This window comes from Taeniopygia guttata, chromosome 3 (assembly GCF_048771995.1).
Source record: "Taeniopygia guttata chromosome 3, bTaeGut7.mat, whole genome shotgun sequence".
NCBI lineage: Eukaryota > Metazoa > Chordata > Aves > Passeriformes > Estrildidae > Taeniopygia > Taeniopygia guttata.
The window spans coordinates 59,294,294-59,318,450 of NC_133027.1; the positions used below are offsets into that span (position 1 = coordinate 59,294,294).

Genomic DNA, 24,157 nt, shown 5'->3' on the forward strand with positions numbered 1-24,157 from the left:
ATTCTGTCCTCCCTTCCTTTCCTAGTAATTTCTAGCCTTCTGTTTACTTTCTAAACTTATCTGATATTTTTATAGCATTTTTCTAACCTCAACTTCTTGTTTATCAATTATGTCAGCCTATCTATTCATGAGTATGTTGAACACCACAGACCCCAAGGATGAAAAGAAATTTTTTTCTCGTTGAAAGAAAATTTCTAGATGAGGAGCTATAAAATTTGTAACAAATGCTTTAGTTTCTGTGAACCATGTGGGCTTGTTCAAGCAGTTATATATACATGTTTCACAGGGAAATTTAATTCAAAACAATCAAATTGATACAAAGCATGCAACAAAAATATCTGTTACAGATAGAGCATGCCTGCTATTGAGTATTGCAGGGAAGTTACCAGTGAGAATATTTCTATGATGACAATTTGCCAGAATAAGTCTTGTGTTTTTCTGAATAGCAAGAATCTCCCTGCCTCTCCTTAATAGAAACTGTTTAGTGGTAGGAAAGATTGGTGGTGTTGAATGAAAAATGGGAGCAGCAACACACTTGAGAGTTTTGGCTTAGAAATAGTTTAGTGAATGGGGGAATGTAGATAGGTTATGTAATAGGAGTGATGAGAGATTTATTGAACTCCCTTTATCTGAAGAGATTAATAGAATAGAATCACAAAGCCCACTAGATTTTAAATGAATTAAACATAAAATGCCTAATTTCCAAATACAAATTCAGTGTTGAATTCATAGTTCAAGAAAGAGGAAAAGAGATTTAAAGATTCTCCCCGTTTCTTTGAGGCTGAAAAGGACCAACATTTATATGAAAGCATGTTGTATGTGAGATGAAAATGCTAGCAACAAAGACTAGGATTCTAAAGGTTTGAAATTTTGTGATGTGAAGAGAGCTGAAGCAAATGTGTTTCCCTTTCCCCAGCCATTAGAAAGATCTGTATTGATTTCTTACAATTGTTTTTGTTGTGGTTTTGTTTCAAATGTTTTCTCTTCCCTTTTTCTTGAATGGTTCATATCTTTATTCTCTGTAGATACTTACTGCATTTCAAGCTGGGCTAGTGCTGCTTTTTCCTATTGCATGAGAACTTCAGCATAAGCATAAGCCCATCATAAGCTGCCTTCTCATATCGCAATTCCTTGTGTGCGTTCCTTATTACTTGGTTGTCCTCCCTTGCCTCCACTTGATGATGGATTAAAGTTTTTGACTCAGTCTCAAAATGCGTGTTACTCCTCCACTTAGAGCTAGACTTAACCTTCCCTTTATGGCTGGAGTTCCACGTGGGCTTTATCATTGTATTTTTCTTGTAACCTTTCCACAAAGGGAGATTTTGTTCCACTGCAAAGGTCTTATGTTGTTTGAATTGGTATGGCTGACTTGATAATATCCTAAGGTTCAGGGTCATACAGTGCAAAGCACATTGCAGAAATGTGCAGTAATAACAATAATGGTTTCTGTTGTGGTTTATTTCAGCCTTTTGACAGTAGGTCTCCCACATTAGAACCTGAGGTCATGATTATCTCTCCTTTTCATTCTTATGTTTGTCTAGTTAAATGACATTCTTTATTGCTGTATAAACTCATCTTAGAATGGAAACTTTCTTGAGAGTTTTTATATAAATATAAAGATCACAGACTCAGTAATAGGATGATGTTTAATTAAAAAAATTGGTTACCTTAAGCAAAATATTCTAGATAGTTTTTGAGAGCTACTTCAGTGATCCATCTGACCCACCAATATCATTAATTTATAATTGATAATTTATAGAATAATGGTCTGCAAGAGGTTGGGACATACTTTGAAGTTTTGAGCAATAAAGAAATATTTATTTATTCCCAATAACTGGCTTCCTTTTGCGGGAAGTACAAAAGCAGCTGTACAGTTCACTCGTCTAGATTTCTATGTGAGCCCAGCTGATCTGAATTTTAGGAAAGGGTGCACTATTATATACACTATACTTTAAAAGATAGTTTTTCTGTCTAACTACTGGTGTAAGACTCCCAAAGAAGTCTTCAGAAAATAAATCAAGAGTCAATGCTGCCTGGGTCTATCAAAAGCATCTGCTGTTGACTGAAGCCAAGTGTACATAATACTTAAGTTCAAGGGAAGGAGTTCATGATATTCTTGTGTGTCTCTAGGAATCCGAAAAGACCGCAGAGGTGGGCGAGTGATGAAACAAAAACGCCAAAGAGAGGAGCAGGATTCCAGGAATGGGGAGGCTTCTTCAACAGAGCTGCGAGCTCCCACCCTTTGGGCAAGTCCACTGGTGGTTAAACATAACAAGAAGAACAGCCCAGCCCTGTCCCTGACAGCAGAACAGATGGTCAGTGCCTTGCTGGAAGCTGAGCCACCCCTAGTTTATTCTGAATATGACCCAAACAGACCATTCAATGAAGCTTCTATGATGACCCTGTTGACCAACCTTGCAGACAGAGAATTGGTGCACATGATCAACTGGGCAAAGAGAGTTCCAGGTAAGGAAAAAAAAGCCCTAGTCAACTATAAATCCTGTAGATCACAAACAAAAGAAAAAACAAAAAAACCCACCATGCACTGATTTTCTGACTACCTATTCTTATTTCATTCGAATTGTTCATTTAAGTACAAATACATTAAGAAAATGTACAACATTAAACAAAGTTTATGTTATATTAGTCAATAAAATGCTGTAGTGCAATGTAGGTGACTTTTGAGGAAAGATTTATTCAAGAAAAGGTATTTTTCCCACTCTATAGGATGCTGGGCAGTTTTTTGTTTGCAAATCCTTTTTTATCCCATACAAAACTGAGCAAAATTAAAGGTTGAAAGAAATTACTGGCAAAATCTAGTTGATTAGATCTAATGAAATTACGTTAAGTATTTTGATGCTCTTAGAGAAGGGTTACTCTCATATATGTAATGTAAGCCATAAATTCAGTATCACTACTAAGCCCATAAATATTACTATGATTTATTTAGTTGCTGGGTTATAGTTTTGACTTTGAATTACAAATCTTTCATGAATTTTGAGTTTGAAAAACAAATCCAGAATAATAGTTTTGGTATGAAATTATTTAAATAACAGTTTTGGTATAAAATTATTTTTGGTGCACCGTGATTCCCTTTTTACCCTGAAAGGAATTACAGAATTGTGGGAAATATGTAACATTTTTCTTTGAGTGTATGCTATATATTCATTCATATAGTTAAATTAATCAATATAAATTAAATGAGAGAGTAGTTTTGTTGTTAAAGTTCATCACCTTTCAAAGTTTCAGTCTATGCAAATATTCTTCGTAAGTTAAGATGTAAACATTTTTAAGATATTTATTGCACATGTCATAGTTTTATCTTGGTAAAATACTGGCATACATGGTGATTTATCCTTCATAATTCACTGGAGTTCTTATCTTTTAAGTTTTTTACTGTAGCCATTTATTTAATTAAATTATGTAGATGTTTTAGGAAGGGATGCTAGAGACTACTAACACAGCTCTCATTCACATAGTGCATTACCTCAAAAGAATTACACCCAGGTTATGCCATTTTTCTGTCTTCCTTCATTTAAACTTGGCAAGACTGTTCCTGGTAAATCAGTAACCATGTCTTTTCCAGTCCTTAAGGGTTCCCTTTCAGCCACTTTTCACATGTCACTTTGTGGGTTCCAGCTATGATCAATGAGAACCTGTGTGTGTTTCACTTCTCATCGTATCTTATAAGAAATCACTTGAGAATTTTATTCTTGACAAAGTCATGGTGGTTGAAGCCTGTTCTACAGTCTGTTCAAGTCAAGGGCAGTTCTGCTAATTTAGGTATGTTTTGCATCATGCCGTTACAAAAATGCTTTTGAAAAATGAACCTATATACATAGTGTTAAAGTTATTCACTATTAAAACAGATAAATTCAAATTACCTTTCTATGGATTTTTAGAGATATAATTAGCCTGAGTCTGTTAAAATAAATTAATTTTTAAATTCAAGATGAATAGACCACAATCTAAATTCATTATGTTGTCCAACTGGGAACATTTGGTTTCCATGACTTTTGGTTTTGAGAGTGTAATTAATGGAAATGTGTTTAGAAATGAAGTAACATTGTCGGAGAACCAAGATTTGTTTTTTATTCAGAAATCTCTTTAGAACTGCCTGTTACAAGATGACTAAAACTGACAATGATCAAAAAATTGCCTGGTTTACTAAATAGAAACTTCAAATTTTGAGAGCATCAGACACCAGATAATAAAATGTATAAGGTTATCAATTGTTTGTGCATATCCTATGTATTTTACATTTATATTTAATTGTTCAAATAGCTCCTGAGGAGAAACCAAGCCCAGTGACTTGATCATGTATATCCATTAATAAATACTCCAGCAGATGAGGTTTTATATAGAACTGTTAAACTTTGTCTAGAATTAAAAACCAAAAATCCTTTCCCATTCATAATTTGATTTATTATGCACTGTACAATTATATCAAAGGAAAATAACAATTATAGCTAAGGACAGAGAGAATAAAAGAGTTTGGGGGGTTCTGAAAATGCTGGACACCTAACTGGTTCTTGATGTTGTGTCCTGGAGAGCTGTATGCATGAACAAAAGCAGAAATTAAAGGTTTAGCAAGTTGATTTAAAAGAATTCAGGTCCAATTGTTTACCTACCTCTACAGCTGGGGCCTCTGAGAATAAGAAATTTAGATCTAGGTGCTTAAATATATGCACCTTTTTAATCTCTTATTTGGTCTGTAGGAACGGTTGGATGTACCTAATTGCTGATATTAAACTTTAGATGTACTAGTCACCTTTCAAAGAATGGGTCTTTGCTTGCCATAGTTTTCTTCAGCTGGAATATGTTGGGAATATATATACATCAATGGAGATGTGTCTGACAATTTAAATCATATTTTCACCCCATCATCATGTTGCCATTGATTACATTATTATAGAATTTAAACTATTCAGCTTAATTAGAGAGGATTTTTGTATATGTTATTTGTGAACAGGGGAACTGAATAACTTTTTTAAGTGTTTGGTGCAACAGCATTGTGGAAATCCACTCAGTTATTTTTTTCAGCTAATTTACCAGGGTTTCAAGCTTCAGGATCAAGGGTAAGAATATCCTTTTTCCTTAAAAGTGAGTGTCCTTTTTAGCAATAGGAAAAACGTAGTTGCAGGAAACAGCTTCTCCTACGAACACTTCTCAAGCCTTGGAAAAATTGTGCAAGTTAATTTACCTATGTGCAGAATGTAGGCAAGCAAGGAGTAAAGTCTATATGAGTGGCTGAGTTGAAATCATATTTCATAGTGATCACAGAATCACAGGATATGTCATGCTGGAAAGGACCCACAAGGACCATTGGGTCCAAATCCTGGCCCTGCTCAGCACCACTCCCAAGAATCACACAAATGGCTGAGAGCATTGCCCAAATGCTTGTTGAACTCTGTCAGGCTGGTGCTGTGCTTCCCTGGGGAGCCTGTTCCCTGCCCAACCACCCTTTGGGTGAAAAAGCCTTTTCTAATACCAATCTAAAGCTCTCCTGACATAATTTCAGGCCATTCCCTTGGGTCCTTTTACCACAGAGAGAGATAAGTATTTGCCCCTCCTCTGGTCTCATGAAGAAATTGCAGACTGCACTGAATTCTCCCTTCAGTCCCCTTTTCTCTATGCTGAACAGACCAAGTGACCTCAGCTGCTCCTCATACAGCTTCCCCTCCTGGCCCTTTCACCATCCTCATGGCCCTCCTTTGCATGCTCTCCAGTAGTTGAATGTTGTTATCTTGTGTCACCCAAAACTGCCCCAGCACTGGAGGTGTGCCTGTCCCAGTGCAGAGCAGAGTGGGACAATCCCCTCCCTTGCCTGGCTGGCCATGCTGTGTCTGATGTCCCCCAGGACAGGGTTGGCCCTCCTGGCTGCCAGGGCACTGCTGACCCATGTTCAACTTGTCACTTGCCAGGACCTCCAAGTCCCTTCCCGTGGCATTGCTTGCCAGCCTCTCACTCCCCAGTCTGTCTGTATATCCAGGGTTGCCCTGTCCCAGGTGCAGAACCCAGCACTTTCTCATGTTAAAATTCTTATGGCTGGTTGCCCAGCCCTCTAATTTGTTGAGCTCTCTCTGCAGCTTCACTGAAATCCAAAAAGATTACCTTTTTTGAGGAAGGAAGAAATTTATATCAATGGAGAAGAAAAACAATGAAGATACAGCTTAGAAAATAGTGTAAAAACTTTCAGGGATATTATTTTGAGTTTATTTTGCTGTGTAGGCTTTAAAGAATAGTTTTTGGTCAGCCAGTCTTTCTGATTATATAAATAGGTGGGCATGGAAGAAGAAACAGCAAGTTAGATGTATTGGATAAAAGTGAAACTATTCTACAAAATGGAGTAATGCAATATAATTTGTGATAGATTGTGTAAAATGATGTAGGCAGAGATCTGTTATAAAGAAATGCTGAGGAAAATCTTCAAAATGAGATGTGTATTATTGCAGACATGGCCTGATTGGGAAGATCAGAACTGGTCTCTATCTTCATTACAACTAATTCAGCATCAGTTCAAACTTGCTTAAACTGGTTCTGCAAACTTGGTGGTGTTAACCAGTTTCTGGCGAAAAGAGAACTTGTGGCAGCTTCTTATGCATAACCTCAAAAAACCTTATATAACCTCAAAAAATATCTTTAGTACCTAGATAAAACATGAGTTTTATCTGAGGTCAGAACCAAGTTCCCCTATGATAATGCAATTCATAGTATGCCAAGTACAAAAAAGCTTGTTTTAATTTTTTTTTTTTTTAACTTGGCCACTAATACAAGTGGGCTTGCCTGATTAAATTAACAACAGACTTGTACTATGTCCTATGACATAAACAAAAAATTCAGGATTTACTTTTTAGATGGCCTAATGGGGATTTAGGCTGCAGTCCTTCCAGGTGGCCTCTATAATATACTGACAATGCCTTTTGATTGCCCCAGCCAGTAGGAACAGCAGGCAGCTGCACGTGAGATGGGTGCAAACAGATTGTGGTGGGCTAGACTTTACATGTAAATTGAGCCTTTTACCATTGAATTTATTTTAACTGGGACAAATCACTAAAAATCATATGTAGACAAGGTATCAGTCTAGATGAATGTTCATTTCTGAATCATATAGTCCTGAAAGATATACCTTCTAATGTTCTTGGCTTACATAAAATCTTGGGGATATAGTACCACATTCAGAATAGTCTTTAATAAAATGAGCAAAATCATTACTCTGCTTTTCTACAGAAATGATGTTATGTCAAAAAAATTAACTTACTGTGTTTCATTATTCACTTACTCTGTATTTAGCTTAATGTCTTATGTGGAGTACTGTATTTTCTAAATGAAGCTGGCATTTTCAATGTAATCAACCAAACATTTTTGGTGTAGAATCTCTTGAGATGGTAAGAGACATTATGAGCTTAGGCTGTGAGCTCCTGGTAAAGAGTGTAGCTTTAAGGAAATTTTGCTGCAAGAGTGAAATCTTTGGCAGTGCTGCTACAATCTTGTATAACTATTTACTACAAGTACAGTAGCTGTACAACTTAATAGCCCTAAAATGGTACATTGGGCATACAGGCTTTGAAGTTTTGAGATGATTCACAGTGCTGTGCTTATTTTATGGCTTCATGAACCGAGAAGATAAAAATTTTGGCACTGGGTTTTTTTTGGGTTTTTTTTCCTTCTTTATTTCAAAGCCACAGAGTTTGCTAATTTCTTAAGATATTGTTTTCCTGTTTGAACTTTTAAACTGCTCTGTTAAATCAGGAACAGTGTGTAAAAAGGCCAATAGCCACAATTTTACACTGCACTTTAGTGGCACCAAACACTGAAAAAAAATTAGTTAGCTTGCAGTGGAAAGAAAGATATCTCAGATGAGAATGGTATGTGTTTATAACCCTTTAGGTGTATGAATGTTTATGAGCTTCTAAGTGTAGTGATCCTCCTGCCAATAATTTACATTTCTTTTAAAAAAGGAATGGCTTGAAATTCCTGTAATAATTTTTAATAAACCTTTCAAAACACCTGTTTTACAGTCTCTTCTCCTTCGCTTAACAGGCTTGCTGTGGAGATTTCTAAAATGTTATTAAAAATCCCACCCTTTTGCTCATCTCTTTAATCTGTTGAAGTACTTTCTGCTCCCCTACTTTTTAGATGAAAAAGAGAGGAAGCAAATCTGTAAGCAAAAGATACATGAAAACAGGCATCTGGATCTTTTTTTTTTTTTTTTTTTTTTGGCTGCTTTTGCTAATTGAATTTCTGTGAAATTTCATTTAATTACCATGTAAGACATAAGTGTCAAACATTGTAGTGGAATAAAGTAAGCACCATTAGAATTTGAACATCAGATTGAGATGTATCATTCAATAGAAGGATTATGAAGAGCAGCAGAATTAAAATCATTGAATATGAAATTAAATCTTTCCATCCCCGTGTTTTCTTAGTCTGGGAAACATTTTCAGTTTTTCTTGTCTATATTTGTAAAACCAAAAAAGCATTCCTTTCCATTCTTCTCCTCCTCCAGCTTCTGGGTACTGTATAAGAAACCCCCTCTCTTGCATGTTCCTTTTTTAGTTATCTCTAGAATTGTCTTATAGTGCTTTTAAAAAAAGATGACACATATTTCCTCCTGTACAGAACTTCTAATGAGAGAAAAGGATGAAACAATGTGACACAGTGGACTGCTGTTAAGAGATGTGGTGGAGGTGCTGGTTCTAGAGGATAGAGAGATGTGATATGCACCAGGAGCTTGTGTCAGACAGGAAAAGCCAAAGCTGGGAAGGAACAAATCAGCAGAAGTGCTTGTAAAGGAACATAAACAATAAAAAACAAAACAAAAATACAGGCAGTGGTTTAACTAGCTGAAGACTGGAAGAAAAATATAAAAAAGAAAGAAGGTATCAAGGTCTGAATTACAACTCTGATACTGGAAATTTAAGAGGTATGGTACCCTAATGCAATGGTTTTCAAATTCTAGGGAGTCCCTAGAGTTAGGGATATATAAGGGGAGAGAAATACATCAGGACAAGCTGACCAGCAACAAGAAGACTCCAACAGTGAGAAAAAATAAAGAACACAGGCAAGAGGACCAGAAGAAAAAGGTGCTGTGAATCAGTCAGATGAGGCAACAGTAAATTCAACAGCTCCATCTGGGGTTCTAACTTATTGCTAGGGTTCCTGCTGAAGGCAGTAATTTGTTCTGGGACTCTTCCTAGTGGAAGGGTCTGGTTGTTGCCTGCTCCTCCTGCCACAAGGAGAGCCTTGGGATGTGATTTACACACAGTTCTTTCCCGTTTAATCTTCCAAGCCATAGTGTTCCAGCTTTATGTCCCACTCTTTCCCCAGGAGTTTCCTGGCCATAGGCATTAAAATAATGTATTCAAATTACATCATTGTATTTGCAAAAAATTTCAATCAAGGGAAACAGAGTTAGAACTGGAAAAATATTAAGGAACCATTTAGAATATTTCTTTAGAGAACTATTTGGAGTATTTCTTCAGAGAACCTTTGACTGAACTCAAATATATCCTTGAGGGTTTTCTAAACTTTTTGTACATAAACTTTCAACATTTCAAATTTTTTTTTGTTTATTCTTACCAGTTTCTCTGCAAACTTCTAAAGCTAATTCTGTAGATTTCCAGATTTTATTTTTTTTTGTCCAGAAGGAGAGAGTCTTAAAAGTACATTAGCTGCTGATGCCGTTATGTAATTGCATAGCCAAAAAAGTTTTGTAAGACTGCTATTCCACATATTATGGAGTCATAGTTCCATCTGCACACAGTGGTTTTAAAACCCACAGTACTATTACAAGGCTGATCCTATTTGGGCCTTTTTAGAGTAAGAAATATTTGAATTTCAAAGATTTGAATTTTGGGGCTTCCCAACAACTGGCTCAAAAAAATATCCTTAGTAACCAAAATTTATCTAACTATGAGTAATCTTGTTTACCTGTTTGACATATATTGATGGATGAAAAATGACACAAAAAAGGTAAAATGGAGTAAAATTCTTCTAACAAGAACTACTTATATGTTGGAATTCATTGGGCATTCAATGGTATACAAGTTCAATTGATAGTGTTTGAAGATGAAATTCTATTGTTCTTGGCAAATGGAAAGACAAAATGAACATTCACAGTAATAATCTTTATATTTTTTAGCCAAAATGTTAGGAAATTAAATACTTAAACTGTAATATTTTATTTCTAAAAGATATGATCCTTTTATAAAAACATTTCCTGCTATTTTTCTTTAGCTGATAAATAATTTACACTCTTGGATGAACATATCTGTCTTAAAGTCTTCAGCTATGCTGAACCCTGAAGCTTTCCAAGAAACGCTCGTTAATTTCTACTTTAAATAAACAGTAAGTAATGATCCCTCCTGATTTATTTATTTCTTAAAATAATTTACAAAAAGAATATGCGATTGTTGGAAAGCACTGATGTGATATGTATGTGCATGTGCACATATCCATTGTTGTTCACATAATTCACACAAATTGGCCCTTTTTACTTGATGTTTAGTAACTTCAGCCTAATTCTTGTAGGTTCTCTGTAGTACTACATCTCTGAGCACAATCAGCTGTAATTCCAGTTTAGAGGTTATTTTAATATCATTTGTTATTTTAATATAATTTAGTTTTCTGTTCAAATGAATCACTCGCTAAAATCTCATGTTAGATATATAGGAGTTTTTAAGTTACATAGAAATAATTAGGAAAGATTTATTGCAGATGACTTCTGGATGGGCTCTTACACCGTCTGTATTGCTGCAGTGGTGCATTATATGATACATCTGTTACCAGCTCATTTGTTTTCTTTGATTATCTCTCTGGGAAATGAACTATGTGTGGAAAGAGTATGTTGTTTTGTCTGCATGCTAGTTATGGACTGCTGTGAATTTAAACTAGAGTAAGCAAGATAAAGCATATCCCACAGTGGAATGGGAGATGAGAAATCTGCAATTGCCTTGTTCCTTCAGGAGTTGTGCTCAGTTAAATGTCCGTAAGGAACTATTGCCTTCTGTTCCTTATGGAAAGTTCTGTTGCTTGTAAGGAATGTCTCTGTCTGCCACAGTATGGAGCAGGGAGATAGAGGTGAAACATTTATCACTCGGCTTAGACTCTGGGTCAGACCTAAAGCTTCTTGAGCTTCTTGAGGAGTCCTGGAAACAGAAGGGAGGAATCTTGATCTTGACTTTAATTCAGTGTCTGATTCCCTTTGCCCACCAGAGAGGGGCATTGCTCAGGCTGTCGGAGGTACCCAGTGATTCTCACAGGCATCTGGTATTCCTTGTGAGAAGACTGATCTCAGAAAAAGGAAATCCATGTCAGAATTTTCAGTTATTTTTTTCTCTGCAGCTTGAAATTTTTGGTTTGGAACCAAATGCAGTAGGAAGCCTGAAGACCCATAATCAAGGTTAATACACAGATGAGGGGATAAGTACCATTCAAAATCTTGCTTATAGGCTAAATGTGTTGTGTTCTCTGTGAAATTATATTCTGGAGTGTTTAGGTGTATTTGGAAAACCAAAATGCCAGAAATCTAATTTTACTTTGACTCACAAAGACAGGGAAAGTGGTAGAGTAGGCTAATTAAAATGTTCCTTATCAATAGCTGAATGAAGCTTCTTCTGAGATAGCTGCTTTCCCTCAAAAAACATGGCTGCAAATAGAGAAGTGGCTGTACAGGCTGCTGGCATGAGAGCCCTGTATTTATTAAAACCCTGAAAAGTTGCTGAATGGGTGTGATCATTGTATTAAAAAAAAAAAAACAAAAAAACCTAACTGGAACAGAGCTAAAATTACAATATTGCCATATAATATCAATTATTATATTAATACTGCATGTCTGACCTATTTCAGAAATCTCAATTGATTGCTACAAAGGTAGTATTTCTTATGAGTATTACATACATTTGTAGGATGTACTCTGTGAGTTTGTAATTTCACCAGTATTTACTCCAATTGCAGTGCTGGCTAGAACAGCTCCCAACTTTATACTTGTCCCTGTTTTGGGATGGCTGTGCAAGTACAGCCAGTATAGGGATTTATCTGGATTAAAAATGAATATTTTGAGGGTGTGTTTTGGGTTGCCAGTAACTTGATCCCCAATCCAGTTCATGGCAAAGTAGTCGAGACAATTGAAATGGGGAGCTGACAGTCTATCAGGAATGAATAGGCAAGTATTAGTGTGATGGTTCTAGAAAGAAATATTCATGTGTCTATACTGCCAGTAGTAATATACAACCATAAAGCAGGCCTTCTTCTAATTTAATTTCTCTCTTTTATGCAGAGGGGTCTTTTCCAGTCTCTCCTGTTCAAAGGGCAAGAATGTTCTAATTCCTGGCACCATTTACATACAGTCTTTATCCTGTTTGCTAAAGTAGGTGTTTAGCTCCTACTTTGCATGTTCCTGCTTAATCTGCAGCATAAAGTGTAATGCTATGCCATAGCTGTGAGGGGGCAAGAGTAACATCCCCTAAACCAAGATGCATCCTTGTTCGTTGAGGGTCTTTAGTTGGGGTACAAGGTTCTTTACTTCCCAGGAGGCAAAGACTGTCTTGTTGGTTGCCAATTCTAGTGCATATTTTTTAAAAGTTGTTCTTCTGTCTTTCTCTTCCAGGAAGGCAGTAAATTCTTCTGGAAGTTCTTTGGGCAAAGTTTGCACTGTACAGCTAGTAAATAGTGACCTGAAGTGACAGAAGCATGTGGCAGCCTTTTGGAATCAGCAGTAGACAATTAGTCTGTTGCAGGGTGGGATTTTGCAATGTTTGTGGAAAAGGAAAGCTCTAGTGTACTTTATTTGGTGATGATGGGATTAAACACCGGTATTAATTGCTTAATACCCCGCATATTTTAAAACCAGTATAAATGGAGTGATTCTCAGCTGACGCAGAAGATCTGCTCATGAAAATCCAGCATAATTATCAACTTGTGACTTCATTTTTTCCCCACTTGGTGTTCATATAAGCACAGTCATGGAGGATCACTGGCTCCAATATGAATACCAAATGCACCTTTTTACCCCCCAGGTAAACATGTAGGGTTATGTTCCTTTATACTGAACTTTTGGGAAGAGTGCTGCTTTACCACAGGGAAGCACTGACTGTGCCAATGCCTCCCTGTGTCAGTTCTATATAACTCTCTTACAATGTGCCACAGTGAATCCACTCCTAAACTAGTGTCTCAGGATTTTATCTGCTGCATGGGAAATCTGTGAAGCACACTAAGTATCCCTGTTGTGAACCACTACCCCCCATACCCCCTTACAGGCACAAATATTAATTAAATCTGCTATTTATTTTATACTGCTCATTATGTTCCTGTTTTATACTTTGCCAGTGTGCCTCTTCTCAAAAATAGTGGCTTAAATTTTGCAAAATTTCTACATGCTACTTTAAGTTTTTTAATTTTTTTTTTATTCTGTTTTTCGTTCGATTTGTTCTTGTCCCTTGGTTTGGTTGTTTTTTGGGCTCTTTTAGTTAATGATTTTTTTTCTTTTTTTTCTTAAGAAGGGGGACACTTCTAATCAAGTGTTTAAATGGACCCACATTTGAACATTTGAATGAGACAGTGCCAGGCAGCACAAATACATTTCCTTTACTGCCAGATTTCAGCAGATAGTGCAGTCAGAGTGCTCTTTTCTTTAGACTCCAGATCAGCTTTTTTGTACCTTATTTGTCAGTAATAGGGCTTCTGAGAGGTTTTGGTAAAAATCCATAACTGCAGGCTGATAAATCCAGATCTGTTTTTCTTCACCTGACAGTGAATAACTGTTACAAGCTTTCCATGAGTTATTTTATTTACAAATAATGTGGAGTAACCTGTAAATGATTTCATGTTGGTGGGTGACTGAAATTATTCACTAATGGGAGGCCAGAAGTAGTTCAGTATAACTGATGAGATGAGATGTTGATGAGATGTTTTCCCCATTCTTAACAAGTTGCCAGCCTCTTGGACCCTCAGAGTCTCATGATTTCTGAGTCTATGAGCAGCTTCCTAATACTTCATGTTTACTTCATATCAGACTATATTTAAATGTGTTTGTAGGTGCTGTATTTTACACTCTGAATTAGCCTTTTTTTATGTATGTGTAAGAAAAAAAATACTAAGATTTTTTTCTCTTCTTTTTGAATTTCCAAGTTTATCCCTCTTCCTCAGTTCATATTTTGATTGTCCATCTCTGCAAAAATGTGGCCTGAATATGCCTAAAAATTAGGTTGATTCCAGAGTTAACAGAAATAGGAAGGAGGTGACTCACTTCTCTGAGTATCTCTGAAATTCCTGTTTTATTTGTTCTGATTAAATTAAATTATTTTCTGTCATCTTTATAGTTTGCTGCCTCATTGCTTTCTCAGCATGTCAGATCACTAATAAACATATTTAGGATAATTAAAGTTAAAATGCTGTGTCATCTTGACAAGTTTCCACCACATTGTTGTTTCATGTTTTCTGTCTCTTGTTCAGTTGTTTAGAATATTGCCTTTTACCATCATAATGCAACATCAGTTCTGTGTGAGCTGTTTGTGGTTACTGCGTGACTTCATCTCATCCTGGTAGCTCTCCTTGCGGCAGCCAGGTAGCCATGGGAGAATATAAATATATATGAGCTGTAGAAGTGAGTAACAGGAACCCATATGCTCCTGGATATCATCAAAACATAATCTGGGTAACAAGCAGGTGACATTGGCTGCCTTGGGGCTCCTACACCAAGCACAGTTCCGCTGCCTCTGAGGATAGGAGACTTCAGCCTGAAAAAGTCTCCTTTATGTGATCCAAACTGTGCTTCGAGCATCAGTATGGTGATGCTGTTCATAAAACAGTCTCCCAGGCTATGTCTGAACCATGTGAAGTGGCTCTATTTCCTGATTCAAGCCAAAGTTTAATTCTCATCCATAAGGAGTCTATCAAATTTGCATTTCATATGCATGCGAAAGAGAAAAAAAAATCAAAATGTCTTTGAAATAAAAAAGATGAAAACTACCACTTTTTTTACAAGTTAGAAAAAATATCAAATTATAATTCCAGGGAAAACTTTTTGAATTTTAAGTTACGTATTTTTCTTCTAATCTTTAATTTCCCCTATTGTCCTTATTAGACGTTATTACAGTGATATTTTTTAATGTGGTGGGATTCCATGCAATTTTCCAGTCCTGTCAAAGGATGACAAATAGAGTTTATAGGTCCAGTCATTTTGGATGAGCTTGTACACTGTTCCAAAGCTTTTCCAGATGTCTTCATCAGAGTTGTGTAAATAATTAATTTCTTTGTTTCATGGCAGATAAAAACAGTAAAAAAAAAATTTCTCATTTCATACAAAATGAAATGTTTGAAAATTTCTGCTAGATAATAACCTTTTTTGGGTGAAATTAAGTTCTTTTAATGTGAAAGGGTACACTTCAATAAAATTTCAAATATTTCAGGCACCTGTTTAAAATAAAAAGACAATTTTAGGGGAAAGGTTCATATATTTCTAGAAGTTTAGATACCTTTTTCAATGTTGAGTAGGAATAGGTGCCTGGTAGAGTGCTGAAAAGTAAGATGAGGCTCTGACAAGGAAGCCGTGTTTCCAGAGAGAAACCAGCCTCTTTTTATTTGCTTGTTTTTACTTTGTGAACCTGACATGTTACCCAGAGTGTTTTAAACTTGCCAGCTGTCATTTTCCAACATAAAATGCTCTGCCGGAGTGCTTCCAACCAGCTCTAGCTCAGCGTGTATCTCAGCAGGCAGTATGGGAGATTGAGTCGAGGTCACTGGTGTTGAAGTGGAACACCTGCGTTTTGTGTGCACACCTGAGCCTGCTCCGTGAAATGTGCCATGGTTTCTTGAGGCTGCCTTGGATTTGTAAACCCTTTGAAAGAGAGTGTAAGGAAAGGGGCTTAACATGTGTTTTGTGGAAACATGCTGCTTGATAACTTTCTAGGTTTCCATGGACAAGAAGATTAATACAAATTGCCAGCTGCATTCCAGTGTCTTACTTTCCCTGTAAAGTATTCCTGTGCTCTGTCTTATGATGACACTCCCACACAGCTGCTGAAACAGTCTTCTTCTTGTAGTGGTTGAAGGAAATTGCTGCAATTAATTTTGCTGTCTTTTTTCTCTTTGATGTATCCTTACAATTTCTTGGACAATTTTTTAGAGATTGGGTTCTGTTCAAAGCCAGTTATGTAGGGATAAAACAAATAAGAGGAAAAACAAGCATTTGAGGTTTCATTTATATGTGCTTATGTTTCTGTTTTGATGTAGGTACCAGGCAATATAATGGATGATAAAGTACATATATAAATATATATATCTTCTGTTACTCACATATAAGTGCAATAGACAGAAACAATACTTCAGAAGTGAACAATCTGAGGAAAAAAAAAAAATGGATGCAGGTGCATTAGTCAGGCTAGTTTTATATCCTAGTGACTATAAAGAATGACCAGACCATGAACTCTGAAGTTATGCCTCATTTCTTGGGTACAACTCACTATGTTCTGAGCAATTTCTATTTGTAGTCTTGAAGCAGTTTTAATCTTCTAGTTCACTACAAACTTGACAGTTTCCCCCTCTTTTCCTTGTGTTGCAAAATAATCCTCATTTATTCTAATTCCGTATGCTGCTGCAATGACTGCTAATGGGTTCAGTGTTGAGCACAGTAGTGGGAGACATTGTGGAGAAAAAAGCTTAATGCCTTGTTCACTGGATTTTGTGAATGAAGAACGGGAGAGCTTAGCCCTCCCAGTTTCATCATGTGAAAGTTTTTACAGTCAAAAAAGTGTTAAATTAGAATGTGACACTTCTAAAACTTCCAGACATGGGTGGAGACATAAAGCAAACCAGTAAAACTTCAATTCTTAAAGAATTAAACAGACTTATTGGAAATTAAAGTATAAAACAGTATTTTAGGTACAGTCAGAAAGACTGGGGTTAATCCTTCATTTCAGTTTAAATAACTAATGTGAGTTTAGAAGAATGGCTAAAGCTAGCCATTGGTTATTTTACCTTGCAAATCTAATTTTATATCCTTTTTTAAATGTTCTTGATTGCATTATGATGACCTTTAAGTCTTTCATATAGCTCTTATAATTAAAGGAACAAAAAAAGGATAAAAAATGGAACAATGGAGATATTTTTACACCCTAACATTTGTGGGAAAAATAAGGCACAGAGCAGTAGAATTGAGCTGCCTGAGATACAATAGGTCTCCAGCCTCCCTTTAAGCTAGTTTTGTTCACTTGCCATCCCTGTCCTGTTCCCCCTGTGACCATTTGACCATGTGACATACCTGCATTGCCTTTATCCACCCTGAGGTTTTCCAGAGCCTCTTCCTCTAGCAAGGTCTGTCTCCTGGTGCTGCAGTGAAGGCCAGGCAAGCAGTGCTGCCCAGGCCAGCTCCAGCAGTGCTCCATGTGAGCCACCCCCGGCTTGCTGCTCTCACTGACACCATCAGGGCACTGCCCCATCCAAAGTGCCTTTCCCAGCTAGAGTGCCTCTCCCAAGCAGTAAGAGGATGTAGTAAAACCATGTAGGTGCACTCTGCAAAAGAGGAAAATAACGGGGAAGTCTTTGATCTTTAGTTTTAAAATTCTCCCCTAGTAACTGTGTATTGAATCAACCATTTGAAACTTTGCAGGGGCAAGCTGGGGTCATTTAAAAAGCTCTGAAATATTCTACCTCAGTCTGCCTGCTTTGTCCCCTTCCAGATTATATGTTTACTTGAAAACTGTGGTTGCTTAAAGAGATTGCTCAAAGAGTGATTGCTTAATGAGACCTTTTGCCTCAAATGATTTTTTTTTTTGACAGCCACAAAACCATCATTTCCATTTGGTTTAGGTTGTGATTGGAGCATAGCCTGGTACTTTAGTAAGGAGGTCAAACAAATGCTGAAAACCTCATGCTGTCTTGGATGCAACTGAACAGACAAAAAAAAAAATCCAACTCATGCTGGATATGACCTCAAGTCTTAGGGCAAATTTACACAAAGTGTAAACTCTCCGAGGTGGTTGGTGCTGCCTAACTGCCCATCGATCGCTTTCATGCTTCTCCTTCTTGACAGGTTATTTCATCAATGGTGTGAACAATTAAACCAGAAGAGGAGGCTAGCAGTGGCAGCCCTAGTTGGATGGGGGAAGGGAGGAGGGAAAATAACAAAGTAGAGAGGACAGCTTGTATTTATGAGTCTGTCTTTGAGTTTGTAAAAGTCAGCTAAGAATGCATAACCAGCCCCAGAAATTATTTCGGCCACATCTGCTTTTGATGGAAAACATTTTGCATAGCTGTGACCTCTTACAAAAATGACAAATCCCCAAAAACCCTCCAAACTACTTGCAGCTAGCCTGAGTACTGGTATAAGTTTAATATGATGTAATTAACTGTGCCAGAGACAATAAATAAAAGATGTATACCTCATACCATCTATTTTAGTCAGCAGCTAATAAATTTTGTATAGTGTCTTTCTTCACCTTTCCAGGGAAAAATTCAGAGGACCATCTTCAAAGAAAAGCCGTCACATGCAGCTGATGGGATGTTCCTACACTCAAAATGACAGGGAATAGCTGCTGTTCCATTCTCAATAAGCAGACAGTCTTCTGTGGCTTTTATTTTCGAGCCTGAACTTCCTGAGAAATGGCACAGCTCTCAGTGCTAAAAGAACCATAAAGTAACATCTTACTGTTGTCAAAGTGTACCCTGAGTCTCAGCCATCTGGAGAACGGTCCAGGAGGGAATTATAATTAACATGCTTTAAATAACTGTTATATAGTGCTGCAAGAATTTTCCGTATAATAATAAACATCACTTTTTATAGATTAGTTGAAGAGCTTGTTTTCTATACAGACAATATATGTATGTCTCCCTTCTTGCTTTACAATACAAGTAGGATAGGCTTTCATTTGCAAACTGGCAGGCAGCCTTCACTTACAATAATCTTATACAATAGTTGTTATAATTATTATTAGCAAGATTTATTCTTATTTTAATAACTTTTAAATCTGCTTGTTAAGAAGGCGAGGAAAACTTAAACCTAAGATTTGTTTTGTAGAGGTTGTTACCTAGCCTAGCTTACTGAGATCAATTGAAGTTAATACTTGTGTACTTCCCTGCGTCCAGCTTTTCTGCTCAAATTTTAAACAATTTCCCCCCAAATCTAGCTTAAAGCTTTTTTTCCTTTTTCTCTATGAGAAAAGTTCAGTTGCTTCTTCTTTTTTTTTTTTTTTTTTAATCTTTACTGATTAGCAAGAAACGGAACTTTCACTTGGGCTCAAGAAGTCTTCAACTCAAAGATTTTTGTGGTTGAAAGGATGACAGGGTGTGCTGAGACACCTCTGTCCTAATCCTGCCTCCTCCTGCATGAGGTACTTAGCCTCCCTGTGTTCTGTCTATAAAATATGTTTAATAATACTTAATGGTTTTACTGCCCTTTGAAAATGTAAAGTGCTATGTGAGTGCCAATTACTTTTATTATGTTCCCTGATGGAAGGCCTCAACATATTTGTGTTAAATGGTTACTGCTAATGCACTTTCTGGAATAATCTTTGGTTAACAAAGTGCAGCCGCTGCAGAAAGCCTCCTGTGTTTAAGTCAAGGCTGACAGGTGCAAGAAAGTCAGGACTTGGCAGCACTCAGCTTCACTGGGTACATTCACTGTACATTTGTGTCTCAGAGATGGGTTTGAGCCACAGCACTGCCTAGCTTGTCTTCTCTCCAAAGAGGAAGTCTTGAACTTTGGACAGCCTGACCATCCACCATCATAGGACAAATCTTCAGGCAGCTAGATAAATCCTACAGAATAATTTGCCTGTGCTGCTGTTCAGAGAGAACTTGCTGTCCCTAAAACTCACAGGAGCGCTTCCCAGCTATGGGCTGGCTCTCATGCTGAGTGTTCCTGCAGACCCCCAGGCAGAACATTGTCCATCTCCCTAGAAGTATTGCCAGCCAAGCTGGTTTTGTGCTGGAGGATTCTTAGGCAAGGCATCAGTTTTCATAAAAATGTGACAGGGGTTTGTCAGGAGAAGAGAATGTATGTCTGACCAGTGGCAATTTTCTGTCAGTACTTCTGAAGTGTTTCCATGGACCTAATTTCTAATTGTGCTTGGAGCAAAGTATTGCTTTGAGTATGTGAAATTCTACTTGTGTAACTTATTTACAAACTTACTCTGGCATAGGAAACATGAAATAGGACAGTATTTAGTACATCTGATTAGTACACCAAGTGCAGGGTGCACTTGGTCATAGTTAGACTGGTGTGTACCTGAGGAGAGAAAGAGAGGTTCCTGGTACTGAACAAGGAATTGGCTACTTGAACCAGAAAGGGCCTCAGGAACTTTTTAGACTCCTCATTCTGAAAAGATATGGACTGGACAGGTTTGAAAAAGTATGTACTTTCTGCACAAGCAGAAAGCATTGAGTGAAGTTATGGTTACTTTACATATTCCTGGAAAGGAGCTGAAACGGTTCTCATTTACCTGAGAAATGCATTTCAGAATCATCACATTGCAACTTTTGAGTGGAGGTAGAACAGACAAGCTCCTAGGAATGGGATCTGAACTAAAAGTGACAAATGTGACATCCCTGCATCATCCTGCTCCTGACTGTCAGGTAGGGAGTTTGGCTGGATGGTCTACCTGCCAAACTGTTAGGCAAATTTCCCAAGGTCAGCTCAGGGATGGTGAAAATCTCCACTAGAGGTGAAGAGCAAAAGCTTGCTTGATCTGTATGAATACAGACTGTGGAAGTGGGGCCTCATCTTCCTTCTGACTTTTAGGGTTTTTGCCCAAAACCCCATATATTCCTAACTGATTTTATGTTTACACATGTAAATTGTAATTTTTGTTTTTTGGAAAGAAGTTTAAAACCATTAGAGCTGAAAATGTAAAATTGGGAAATACAATTTTCAAAAGGAATTAACACTAATTAAGAGAAGATGCAGAAATTTAATTTCTTCCAGATTGTTTACACTCGGATGAGACAGTGTGTAAGTTTGGATTGGTGTGCTGCTATACTATAATTATACAGGCAGAAAAAATAGAGAATTGTGAAAGAGCAGACAAAGTAGTTAGAGGCTCTTAAAACTGTGCCACTTTCTTTGTGTTTGCCTTTCAGATTTCCTCCCAAGAGCTCAGTTAATTGTAGCTAATTTTTTCTGACCGCACTTACAGAAACAAAAGCAATATCCTTTGAAAAAAATGAAATAACAAAACTACTCTTCTAGCAAAATATTTGGATTGAAAATGTTGAGGTGTAGAGATCTTTGATCTTTAGTCTTCAAAATAAGTCTTGATTTAAAACACTGTTGTTGTGCAAACAATTAAACCAATATGTCCGTGTCATACTATAAGTGCCCCAGGTGGGAGAACTTAATAAAAGTGTCTTATAATTTTGGTCTGAAAATCTGTGGAAAGAATTAGGAATAAGTATTATAGAAATAGCTCTTTGAATACTGAAGCTCAAAGAAAACAGTGTGGTTTTCTGATTCACTTGGCCTCAGAATTTGTTTTTCTCTGCTGTTGTTGTGTACAGACAAGGTTATAGTCAAGGTGTGGGTTTTACCCACCTCTTACTAAGAGGTTTCAGGGGTCAGCCTTAAAGGTTGAAGAGGCTGAGTGGTCTGTGCAATTTCAGAACAGAATGTCATCTTATGTGCTAGATAAATGCATAGATGCAGACTCACCACTCTCTTTAAAGTGGAGAGGTTGGTACCAAGCTTGTGGCATTAAAACAGGCACAGATTTCACCACTTGATCAAACACTGGTGACTGAGGTATTAGGAGGATCTGATGTTTTTCCTCTCCATGGCTTTTTTTTGAGAACAGAACTTGCCATAGGAATTGTTTTGCTGTTTGCCTTTCATCTACTTAGATATTTTTCTCAATACAAGCTTCTCTTTATTTTGTTGCTTTATTGGATGGTTGCTAGCAATTAGGTTGCAGCACCCACCACTACTTTCCTGCTGTCTTTGCCAACCTAATTAGCGTTCTGTTCCAAATGTGGTCTATTACATGACTGTTGCATGACTGAGGTACTGTACTGAATTGTAAACAATAACCTTTTCCAGTGGTTGTTGCTACTTTTCAAAACACTGCATTAAGATAGAAAAAAACCCCCAAAAAACAGTGGTCTGTCTGGACACATTTAGGACAGAAAATTTAAGTGTTCTGGTTTCCCACAACTTTTTTGTAGAGTTCAGTATCCTGTTTTTTGCCATAGGAGGTATGTTAAGTTAAAGACATAGTGAACAAGCTGGCAGACTTTAAGACTTTAGTGTTCAACATATTCATAAGTTTGCTGGGAAAAAAAAAATAAAGGTGTGAATGACAGTGATAAAATTATGGATGTTATTAAGTTGAATAACACGATGAAGATAAGGGCAGACTGAAACAGACTGCAGTCCTGGTCTCACTGTCTCTAAAAGAATATAGCTGAACTAGAAAATGCTCCAAAAATGACAATGCTGTTTTTGCTCAAAGGTGAACAGAATAACTTTCATGTAAGGAGTGACTGAATATACTTAAAATGTTTGTAAAAGAAAAGTGAGATGATGACCTAGGGAATGTTGGAATCTTCCAATACAGTAATTAGATGTATTTAGAGATAGTCAGAGAGAGGAGTTTGTTTATTTCAGAACAACAGGAGATTGTGATTTACCCAGAGTTAACTGAGAGTATGAAAGTTCATACTGGAGACTACTGCTTCAGAGTATATAAAACATATCTGAAGTGCATTAAATGCCAAGTCAGTTCAGAAAGCACTTGGAGAAACTCGGATGGCAAAATGTTACAGGATATCAATCACAAAAAGACCATTTCCAGCTCTGCAAGTCTGAGCTGTACACCTCTGGAACATGAGGAAACTTCCTGTAGAAGTGTATTTTTCCTGCTGTATTTTTTGCCATAAACATCTGGTATCAATTTCTGTTATAAATGGGATACTTTGCTTGATGGAGATTTGCTATTGCTTTTAAAACTATTTATTGCGTTTACTTTACTTTCCTTCAAAGCATATGGAGACAGGCTCATCCTTTATGACACAATGATGTCTTTTTTCTTGCAAAAATTGGTTGACAGTCATCTTTTAGGTACACATCGTGGTAATTAGGAGATATAGTGTAAATATATAGGTTGGATTAGAGTTGGATCACAAGTAAAAATAAGGGTTTCTTTATAATTTCTTTTCACATTTACTTAACTGATTTTGAGCAATCTGGACACCCTGTAGTTGTGTCTTATTAGTAGAAACTGCAAAATTATGATAATGATCCTCAAATGTTAATAAGTGCCAGTGGAGGACTTCCTGTATTTGACACACATGCACATACATACATATACATGCATTGGCAATGTTTATTTCAGAGAACTGAAGGATGTAGAATGTATGTTACCGTAGCAATATACTAAAATCATCTGAGCTTTATGTTGTTCTTTACAGCAATCAAACAACTTAGTGCATAAACCACGTTCCTCAAGGGTGTATGCTTTACCAAATACTATTTCCAGTAGTCTTTGTGTTGCCCAAACTCCCAGGCTACAAAGATATTTGCTTATTTGTTTTTTAAATAGTTAGTGCCTTCCTTTTTCTTAGGATGGTGGGATCATACAATATTGGAATGTCAAAGCTAATGTCATGCTTGGGCTTTTAATAGCTTTTGCTCCATGGACCCACACCTGCTTTGAAGTGTCTTATTGTTTAAAAGAGAGAGATTTGTGTCATCTTGTCACTCATGCAGCATAAATTGCCACTTTATACTAGAGAGGAAAATCAGTTATTTTGAACATTACAATTTTGTGTTCTAACACAAGTTTATTTGCCTCCTACTTCTAGCTGAATACGCTATAGATCATTCTAGCTTTTCAGAAGTTCAGATTTCTGTATTCCTATGAGAATTTTTGGTACATTCATAATGTTTGTTGTTGGCAATCACTTGGAAGCGCTGTTAATTTATCTGTAGTTGAAAAAAAAGAGGAACAGTCTAGGCATGGCTTTTATCTTCTAAGCATCTTTCTCCTGCCAAACAGATGATATATGTTGGATAGGATGGACTAGTGGCCATCTAGGTAATTATTTGTTGATATAAGGTCATGGAAGTAGTCATTCTGGTATGTGGAGTAAGATGTAGGTTATATCCAAGCTGCATCCAAATTGATTATTTTATCAACAATGAAGTAGATTTCTGTATTCTTCCTTAAAG

General features: G+C 36.8%; 1 protein-coding gene across 1 annotated transcript in view; it reads left to right on the plus strand.

Moving 5' to 3' along the window:
* The window catches only part of ESR1 (estrogen receptor 1), a 176,348-nt gene that overhangs the window by 128,037 nt on the left and 24,154 nt on the right, over positions 1-24,157 (plus strand). The window contains 1 exon segment of the mRNA NM_001076701.1: positions 2,131-2,466. Within this exon segment, the coding sequence (NP_001070169.1) occupies positions 2,131-2,466 (336 nt within the window).